Source organism: Mesitornis unicolor, unplaced genomic scaffold, assembly GCF_000695765.1.
Source record: "Mesitornis unicolor isolate BGI_N332 unplaced genomic scaffold, ASM69576v1 scaffold43958, whole genome shotgun sequence".
In the NCBI taxonomy this organism is placed as follows: domain Eukaryota; kingdom Metazoa; phylum Chordata; class Aves; order Mesitornithiformes; family Mesitornithidae; genus Mesitornis; species Mesitornis unicolor.
Window position 1 is genome coordinate 1,194 of NW_010204690.1, and position 10,631 is coordinate 11,824.

A 10,631-nucleotide genomic window follows, 5' to 3' on the forward strand; every position below is an offset into this window, starting at 1 on the left:
GCAAGGAAGCTGGCTGCACAGAAGGGTGCAGTGACAGGTAAGGAATGCTAAATAGCGCTGCAGCTACACTAAGCAACTCAGCATGGATTTCCATGGAATACACTATCCAGCTCAAAAGGCTTCCTTTTAAGCCTGAAGGTCTCTCTGTATACGGACAGGATGCACCTGTTGCACAAATTGGCAGGTTACCAACATGCATATGGGAGACACGCAGCCATGACGTACAGCCCATTTGCAAATAGAAAAGTCTGCTTTTATACACAAAGTTTTTTTTTTACAGTTCTTTTTTAATGGCTTTAGCTAGCAGAGCTGCTGGATAGTGAAGCTCTGTAGGTCTGTAACACGACAGTGGTACAGTTTTGCAGCTCATTACACTGTTTGGGGTAAATTAGTATGACTGTCATACTAAGACTGTAGGCAGATAGGCCCAAAACAAGACCTCCAGTCTACAGTTGACAGACCTCCAAGGAAAATGCAAACATCCACAGACCTCTTCACCTGTGTGGTATGGCAGGCATGTATCCAGAAGACGTAGTTTGAGGCAAGATCTGAAGTGCCATCCCTTTGAAATAAGTCAGACTTACATTTCATACCTCAGCCCGAAACATGAGAAAGGAACTGAACTCTAGGAAGAAATCCCACGAAGTTCTAAGATGACAGCATTAAGATCAGTCAATCAGTGCTGTCTAGCCATAGAAGAATTGAGTCCTAACACATGTTCATGTAAGTAGTTTCACTTAGACACTGAAAACAAATCGCACTTTTCATATACTGATTCTCAGAGACTAAACAGCATGTATGTTTTTCCATTCAATTAAAACAAAATTAACCTTAAAAGTTCAGGGTTACAAGATCAAAGAATATATTTAAAACCAAGATCTTGCAATGTAGCAAACAGATAGGCCTGTAGCCTCAATTAAGTCACAGATACTCTGGTGGCCTACTCAATCCTTGGACTACAGCCCGAGTTTCCACACTCTTTTAGTTCTTCTGTCAAATATTTGTGCATGGACACTAATCCTCATGGAACTTATTCCAGGAACTAATTTCACAGTCAGACAGAGCTCCATTGATCAACAGTGGCCTTCAATATAAGAATGTGTAGTTCTCTGTTCCCTTAAAGGCTCCTCTATTCAAAACAAGAATTAAAGTACTTAACTTGTAATACCCAAAACCTTTCAGATCTTAGCTTATATTTTGCAGTGGGGTATTTTATTTCTAACATTCCAATGTAAAAAGCCTGACATATCAATTCCATTAGCAAAGTTCATTGACAGGATGCTGTTATTAAAACTCCTATTAAAAAAAAAATCAAGTGGAAACTAAATTTTGCATAAAGTTCTATTGAAGGCTACTCTTCTATGAAAACAAGGATATGACATATTTTCAGAGGGTATCCTGAGACTCAATCATTTTTATGTAAAATGTACATACAAATCATAGTTTCCATTTCTTTACATATCATACCCTTAACAATTCAGCACTAAGTTTAACATTTTTTAACTGATAACTAAATAACTCAGACTTTACCTTATGTATTCAGCATTCCATTGATAACATCTACTTTCAAATGCTTAACAGTTATGGCCAAAACTCCACTCATGAATTTTATGGCAATCTGTTGAAAACCCATTGCATATACAATCAGTCCAATGTAGCCAAAGCCCTGTAAAAAGCCTCCTGGTTTTAACTTACATGCAAAATCAGCAGGGCTATTTTCTCCATCTATCACCAAACACATGTATCAACTTTTACTTAAAAAAAAAAACAACAAAGTTATATATTGCTTAGTTTTACTTCTGCAAGATAACTAGCTCATTGTTTAAAAAACACCTGGCTCTTTGTCAGTCTCCTTGCCGAGAGAGACTTGCTAGAAAAATAAAGACGTTATCCTTCCAGGAATACAAAATGGAACATTAGCTCAAAATTAATAAATAACAATAATAAAGTATATTACTCTAACAACAGTATATTCCTTATATTAACTTCAGGTATATTACCACAACACATAACCCAATGCACAACTACTTACAAACCATTCTCTTTCTACCCATCATCATCTTAATTTGAAAAGTTTCCATTTCAATAGGAAAAGTTTGGTGAACACTATTTATCAAAGGCAAATTCCAACTTTTGGAAAATACCCCCAACAAATAGACCAGATGGTAGCATTAGTCCAATATAACCTAGAAAAATTAACTATAGTTCTGGTGCTACATTACTGATAAAATAGCAAAATACAGGAAAATTCCTTTGTATTTGAAACTACTATTGAGAAAAAGTAGGTTCTTTGGAGAAAGAGGCCATTACAAAAGATTTAGAAAAACAAAACCAAACCATGCACTTCAAATCTGCTATGCTTTTACGCAAGTCTTAGGAATCAGTGTTTTTAATCATCAGCTCTTTGCAGGTTCTCATCTTCTGTGATTTCTGAAGTCTTGAAAGCTAGGTGTTCCAAAAAGCTATACAAAAATGTGATACATTTTTATATACATATACATATATATATCTATGTATGTATGTATGTATGTATGTATGTATCACTGTTCATCCATCCTTCCAAGTCGCCGCCGCCGCCTACAGAAAGACTTTAAGTTCCATTTGCTTTCCTCCAACATAAGAGGTCCATTGTAGACAAACAGCACCGTCATCTTGTCATTGTAAGTGAGATTCTGAAGAAGCTGGTGAAAAACAGAAAAAACAAAGTTAAAATAGCTAGAAGAAAGTTCCCCATTATCTAAAAAAGGTGAAAGAGCTCTACGTAAAACCTTAGATCTCAAAAGTGCAATATAGTAGGATTATAGCCTTTCTGACAGATGATATATATTTGTTCCTAGAAAACCCCAAGGAGACTCCACTCATTCTTCCAGCAACTTTCACGCTTCATTATTCTTACTACAAGAAAATCTTCATATCTAATCTGTACCTTCTTGCTGCAAATGTGGTCATTATTTTTTTGCCACATCCACAATGGGCAAAGAATATTGGCTGTTTTTCCTTTTTTGCCAGGGCAAGGCAAGAGGTAGTTTCTTGAGCACAATTATTATGTCTCTCTTCAGCCTTGTCCTCCTCTGAGCTAAGCAATTTCCATTAGCGGGAACTCAAAACTTACTAAAAGTTGCACTGCTATCCTCTGAATTAACTATACTACTACAGTCACTGTACTACTTTTCTGAAGCATAACAGCCAAAGCTGGACTCTTACCATAGTCCAAAGCTTGACAGACACAAGCCCAGCAGACGGATACATGTCATGTAAGCTGTAGGGTTATCTGCAGTGATCAGGGTGACTTTCAGCAATTTACTTGCAACTGATGGTTGACTTGTCATCCACAGAAACTTCTCTCCCCCCAGTCATTTAAATATGTGTTCCTTAGACCAGACACTGCTGCTGGTATTTTCCACTAAAATACCAAGTCCTATACTTGTCTATGCTGAAATGCATCCTGTTTTCAAATAAAGTTACCTAATCTAAAATTCTTTCGAATTCTAATCTTGCTCTACAGTAAAGCAGCATTCACTCCCAAAATGGTGATATTTGCATGTTTAAGAAATATAATCTGCTTCAGATTAAAAAATACTTCAGATATTAAAAATACTGATTTTCAAACCCAAGACTAACTCCCAAGGAACACATTCAGTTCATCCACTCAATCTGTCAATGAATCAAAACTATTCAGAATACGATTTTCCTAGTCAATTCTAGTGTACATTAATCTACACCTAAAAAAAATAGCTTGCTAGCATGTGTCAACATACTGAAAAAAACACATGACAACTGTTTTTCCTTTACCCAGTGGATACACACATGAAACTTAGCTTAGTATGACTATTTGTCACACTTTCTAGTATGTGATTACATACTTTCCTTCTAGTAAGTGATAGTGTAGGCTCAGGAAGGTCAGGCAAGCCACTGGAGCAGAGTCTGGCTTTCTCCTCAGCCTGCTCTGTACAGCCTTTTAATTATCCTCTGATACATCTCACTCAAACTATCTCATCAGCTCAAACCTTCACACAAAGTGCTATCTCAATAATGTTCTTTGTGGTAGGCCACTAAAACTTCATCATGTCAAGTGTGGTGATCACCAACTTGCAGCTGATCGAGGGGGGAAAGAAGAAAGAAATATCTTCAGTGATGTCTTCATAATACCATCTCTTGTTGCCGAATAGAGGTGCAACATATTTCTTGATCTTCTTTTTACCATAATGTTAAATGGACTTCTTTTTTAAGCTTCTGAAATTTCTTACTTCTGATTTCTCATTTTTACTCTGATCTTTCTGGTTAGCTCTACACAGTCATTTTCCCCCTTCTCTATCTGACAATAAGCACAACTTTTAAAACAGACTTTGAACCCCAGACAGTCATCTTCTACAGTCCCTTACGTGTGGGACATTAAAGTTAGTAGAGCTATCTCTATCTTTTCAACATGCAAACCACTTGCTTATTTCTCAAAGCAGGAGACAGCACAGAAAAGCAGATCCAATAAGGAGAGAATTCGCAAGACAAAAGGCAGTACATAACACACAAAACAAGACAGAAGTGATGAGGACAGGAAACGACCAAACTATGTGGAGGTAAGTATACTGCAAAATCAGAAGGAGCAACAAGCACCACCTTTCTCCTACTTTCAGTCAGATAAATGCTGTAGGTGGCTTTTCTGAGGTCCTTCAAATGCTACTGAGAAACAATAATGTGCTATTGTTTGCTGCTAACAGAAACATTGTTTCTGCTAACAGAAAACAATAGCACATACCAGCCAGATTTTCTAAAATACAGCGAAGTATGGGATGCAGGAGAACTGGTCTCTTAATAAAAAGCACACAGCCCATTACTGAATGCTTGCCTCTTTGATGTACAAGTAACCTTTACTGGTTCAATCTGTCTTGGATCAAGTTGAATATGGCATTAGCCTCTGTTAAAAGTGCAGGTGAACAGCCACCCTACCACAGCATCACACTGGTACATCATCCAGTAAGTCAATCACAATTTTTAAAATTTATTTTAACAGACAAGCACAATTAGGCATTGGTGCCTCTTGATTGAAAAAGTCCTCTCAAGCCATTCTCTATGGAGCATAGCACTGACCTTTTCTGAACTTAAGTCTCAGATTATTACTTGAATAGTTTTCCTCCATTAACGTGGGACTCCTCTAATTTTTCTGATGCCAGGAGCACCAGCCTGTGCCAATATCATTACCTGGCTTATTTAGAAGTTGGTCTCTGTGGCAAACCGAATTCTGTGTGAGCTAGAAACATTACATTTGACAGCTCTGTTACACAGTACCCTGACCACTGGTGGTTTACTTGTGATACTTCCACAAAGGCCACAATTCCAGACTGTGTTTATGATGAGAAGAGCCCTGGTATAAGCTGTCTGAATTCTTACTAGGACTGTCTTTAAAACTGACAAATTCTCTCACAGTATTAAGTTATTACATAAAACAGAGATAAGTTATACAGTGTTTATAGGGACATTACCACACGAAGTTCAACTCTCTTACATATGAAATTTTCAATTTCATTTTGAACCACACACCTTTGGTGTAATAAAGAAGTACTGAGACGTGCTTTCTTTACAAGCAGTTTTGACAACCATTTCAAAAACTCTTCTCTCATTCATTGGATCCATTCCCTAAAAGACAAAAAAAAAAGTCTGTTCTCTCTACCACGTCATAAGCTCTGTATTGTAAGAGGTGATATACTGCACTATTGATCCTCACCTGATTTATTTCATCTACAACCCTGAAAGGACATCTGTTGAGTTCCTGTAGAGCCATCAGGTACAGCATAGTGGAAACACTCTTCTCACCTCCACTCTGATGATATGGAGTCAATTCATGAAGTTCAGTCCTACTGTGGAACTTGACTCTAATGCGAATCCCGTACTTGTCGTATTCCTCCTATAAAAACCAGTACCTGTTAAACTGAGTTTCTCTGTACCACAGCTTGTTTGATAATGACATGCAAATTAAAGGACATTTATATCAAATGTTCTACAGGGGTCTACAAACTACCCAGGTTCAGTTTAATATCAACGTATTAATTGTTTCATATAATTTTTCTTAACTCTCATCTATTATTTTTAGTTAGAGAATTTTCAATATCACTCCCTTCCTGTGACAATGTTAACTTCTGAAGCTTAAGATTCCATCCAGACCTCTTAAAACTGCAAGCAGTCTAAATAAATCCTTCTCTTTTCCTCCACTACTAGATACAAAGCCCCTACAAAATCTAGCATGACAGCAACTTCACTTTCATACTCAGTCAGGAAAACCACACACAAGGATTCCAACCCAGGACTTTTCTTTAATGGAAAAATGACACTTGTCAGCAGTCTGAGTCAATGGTGCAAAGGTGTAGGAATAACAGATGTAGTTCAAAAGAAGGCCTATGCAAGGAAATACATTCATGATTTGAGGGGAAAAAAGAAATCTTTTGAATACTTGCTAATATTTCTGAAGTTCAGGTAAGCTCAGTGCAGGAATTGGAATGCAAGCTCCAATGCAGAAAGCCCATACTGATTGCTTACTATTCAGTTTATGCAAGATACAATCTTTATATGCACCTATCAAGTAAAGGAGAGCTACACAGAGTATTCAAAAGTTTCAAGAATATGAGTTTCAAGAGGTCTATCCATATTCACTGCAGAAGTGTAGATCCTGTACTTGAAGATCATTGACTCACTTTCTTCTGATAACACAACAGTATTGCTTAGAAGAAAGGTAGAACATGGAGGTGACTCCTAATGGTTACTCAAAGAATACTTCTAGATTTAGAAGGGACAGTTGTGCCAGAGGGAATGAGGAGTCCATCCCACAGACGCCGGCACACGCGAGTTTGGTTCAAATTGCCACCTACCAGAGTCATCAAAAGGCATATGAACCTGGGTGACTTGGCAGAGCAGAATCCCATTGTAGGGCCAGCTTTTATGAAGCACAAGGTCTAAAAGCCACCATGAAGTAAATAAACCATACCATCTTAAAGTCTTACAGATGCCTTAAGAAACTTAAAAGTCTGTAGGAACAATTTTCAGCTTCTTTGCTACCTTCAGATCTTGCTTTGGGATAAGTAATATCCACACCAGATAGCATCTAACATTGGAGAGGATCTATCAAATACTCTCAGATCAGCTAATCTGCTAAATCAGAAGAACAACCCAACTGCTGGTATTCTTGGTGTTTTACTACATCTGCAGGCAGTCAAACATCCTCAGGACTGAAAACTGTACAGTCTTATACTGGTATTTACCTCCGTGTACTACAAAACTCTGCTGCTTCTGGTGTATCAGTATTACAGAAACATGGAGCTGCAAATCCTTGAGGCAGAGGAAAATGCATACACACTTCAGGAGATAAAGCAGGTGACCTGACATACTTATAAACTCATGTTTGCTAAGTGCCAACTTTTCTCAATATTGAAGACAGGTCACCTTTCTCACTCTTGATGTTTTTGCTGTTGGCAATAGGTTGGCACTTCCAAAGACAAAATGAAGACCTGCCTTGAGAAGGGATGCTCATGACAGACACATTAAAACAAAGCAATGCTTAATACAACTATTTGCAAGCTGATTTTGGTTACTATTTCATTCTTCCCCACTATGGAAGAAACTTCTTCTTTGGCACTTAATGCAGCTTATCAGAATAATTAGCTTCTCAGATTTGCAGATTGTAGTTTGACAGCCATGCCTGATAGTTAGGAATCTAAGAAGGAAAATCATGGGGAAATGCTTTCAAAACAAATGAATGTTGCTGCACTGAGATTTCTGGACACGATATTTTGCTAAGGGGTGCTAATAAGACACTATCCTAATCAGTGAAGACAACAGCACCATAGCTTAGGTGAACTTTCTCTACTATAGTAGGATTTGGTACCTGATTGTCAGGAACAATCAAAGAGACCCACAATCTGGCTTGCTTATGACCAGGAATATTTAGAATAGTGCAGTGAAAAAATATCCTTAATTTAGTTTCTATTTCTTCTCTAACATATACTTGCAGAGCTTTTGCTATGCTCTTTGGAAAGGGACGGGGTTGTGGGACATCAAGAACACAACACAACTTCATGTAAGGAGAAGTAAAACACATGACCCAAGGTTTCTAGGCCCACTGTAATTTCAGATGCATTGGCACAGACTGAAACTAGGCTCAGAGAAGTTTACAAGGTACAGGCTGGTTAAACTTCCAATAAAAAAAAAATCTGCTCTCCAGGACAGCTGCAATGGCATCAGAAAGTCAGGTCTTTGTTGTCATGCTACTGGGAATAGCAGTTCATGTAACCAACAGATATTCCAGAACCTGCCAAGAGTGATGCTCAAAATTCCCTGCAGGAATCAAGGAAGGTGAGTTTTATCACTGCTAGCACTCTGAATTCTGGTTACCAAGTGCTACTAAGGAAAGTCAGAACATTCACCGAGGTTTCTGCTAGGAAACCAAGGAAGAACCTAGTGAAGTATTTCACACAGTAGGTACTATCACCAAGAACATCATCAGATCTCAAGGTTCCTGCAGGGCAGGCTAACAAAGCCTTGAACTTCAGTGTCACATGAATATTTCTAACAGAGATAATACTACCTCAAGGGTCTCTCGTGATATTTATAAGTCAGAGCAAAAGAGTGTCAGAGAATGGTAAGGAATCCAAGCTTTAGTACAGACTATCCACCTCTCTGTATCATAGGCATTGATCCCTCCCCGAAAAAGTTTTAGTAATTGACACAGTACCATTAGCTAAACTCTTAAGCTATTTGTCACATCTTTACAAGAGAAAAGACCCACCAAAGAAGATATTCAGAAAGATAGTCCAGACTCCCTTTCCTTTTAAACTGCTTTACTGTTTTCCTGTGTATTCTCTCTCAACTTACTTTTAGATAAAATACAAGATCTGACTTTGTAGATAACTATCAAAAGAACCAAAAAGTCCATGTTTTAATGTCCTACTGTTTCATAACACTAGTTTCTATGTAAACATTTTTATGCAGTTCATGTAAAGAGCCTTCTCAGTCACTCTTCTGCCCTCAGTAATAACTACCACTTCAAATATGTTAAGAAATGCTGCTTGAGCAATTTATAACAGCAAAACAATATTTGTGTCAACTTTCACTCTTGTTGAGTCTATGCATTACATATGAGAGCCTTAAAATCATCATTACAAAGACCAACTTAAAACGAAATATCCAATTTCTCTTCAGTCCACTGCACTTTATATCTCTCCCCAAGGTGCTATTGATGTTTTAAACCCTTCATCAGAGGTAAGCCCTGAGGGCATAACAGACTGGGCCAAATAATTGCTACTTTCAAAGCAGACAAAATGTCAGCAGACTTGAACAGAAACTACATGGAGAACCAAATCAGTGCAACACTTAATAATAGTAGGTCTAGCCATTAAATAATAGAATAGTACAAATTAGCTAAAAATGTAAAACTAAATCACTAACGTAATAAATCTGAGTTACAGCTCAGTATAGTAAAGTAAATACAATGCTTCTAACCAAGCCCTCTAAGTCACAAAAAGCTTCCAAAAGTCAGCGAGTTGAAGTCCAATGAATCTGGACAAAGACTCATTTTCCTTTAATCAGACTGGTAATTCAGTTATAGTACAAATATATTAATCAGTAAAAGTGCCTTATGTTTTTTAGAAGAACATCTTTCCTACAATCCAAACGACAACTTATTTTTTCTCTAGCAATATACAAGCAAAACATGATTCATGAAAACAGTAGTTATCCTTCCATATGAAAAATAAATCATACCTCATTTTCCACATGAAGATCAACTTCACCAGCACACTGCATAGAACTAAAGAAGCTACTGAACTTCTCACTAATTCGCTCAATCATCTTTTTCAAAGGGTTTAGCCACCTTTCTTTAACCTAGAAGTAGATATATCCATGTAAAACCACTTTTAATAACTGAGTTTTCCTTTAGAAAAAGCTTTTAAATTAAAAAATACTGTAATTACAGAAACTAACATCTCAGTTTACACTGTTACCCTTTATTTCTGTACATATATTCTATTCTAATAAAGACATACTGATACATAAGTGATAATTTCAGCTATTACCTGTGAAATGTTTTGCTTATAGTTATCCAATTCCTTTTTCTTTTCCTCTAGATATTCCGTCAACTGCTGTATTTCTTGTATCTGCCTATCATAGTCTTCCACAACCTGCCAGGATAAAAAAAAAAAAGCAGTCAACAAAATGTTTGCCAATTCTAACCTTGACTGTAAAAATACTACACTACACTGATTCTGTTAAAACACAATTACATAGATTATTGCACACTGAACAAGATACATTTCTACGTTTAAAGCAAAGAAACTGTAAAGCATTGCTTATTTCAGGTTACTGCAACTTTTTTTTTTAAAGGTACAGAACACACTGTTCTTTTGGAAGCTCCTACTTAAAATTCTAATAGATACAGTATCTGGTATTTACAGTACATTGTTCCTGCTGTCTAGCTTATTATACCAAGAGATCTAGCAGAGAGTAGGAAGCAAGTACAATATGGGTGGAGGGGGAGAAAAAGAGGGTGGAAGGAAAGCAGTGAACATACTGAAGCATTCAGGCCTGTGAAACAGGAGACCCTAGTTTTCTCTTCATTCAGAAAAGCATCGATTTCCTCCAACGTGTTCGGA

At 37.2% G+C, this 10,631-nt stretch overlaps 1 protein-coding gene across 1 annotated transcript; it reads right to left on the reverse strand.

The window, feature by feature from the left end:
- Nucleotides 1-2,472: 2,472 nt before the first annotated feature.
- On the reverse strand, nucleotides 2,473-9,857 carry LOC104545888 (structural maintenance of chromosomes protein 5-like). The gene is made up of 4 exons (XM_010191130.1): nucleotides 9,745-9,857; nucleotides 5,720-5,899; nucleotides 5,536-5,631; nucleotides 2,473-2,681 (listed from the first exon to the last, which is right to left on the reverse strand). Exons 1-4 carry the CDS (start codon nucleotides 9,829-9,831, stop codon nucleotides 2,541-2,543), a joined length of 504 nt encoding a protein of 167 aa, XP_010189432.1. The 5' UTR covers nucleotides 9,832-9,857; the 3' UTR covers nucleotides 2,473-2,540.
- Between the last annotated feature and the right edge of the window lie 774 nt (nucleotides 9,858-10,631).

Excerpts from the sequence above, each read along its gene's own strand:
- LOC104545888 (XM_010191130.1), bottom strand. The coding sequence starts at position 9,831 with ATGATTGAGCGAATTAGTGAGAAGTTCAGTAGCTTCTTTAGTTCTATG. Across the intron at positions 5,900-9,744 it reads ATCTTCATGTGGAAAATGAG|GAGGAATACGACAAGTACGG; the intron begins GTATGATTTATT and ends TGGTTTTTATAG. Across the intron at positions 5,632-5,719 it reads TTGTAGATGAAATAAATCAG|GGAATGGATCCAATGAATGA; the intron begins GTGAGGATCAAT and ends TTTGTCTTTTAG.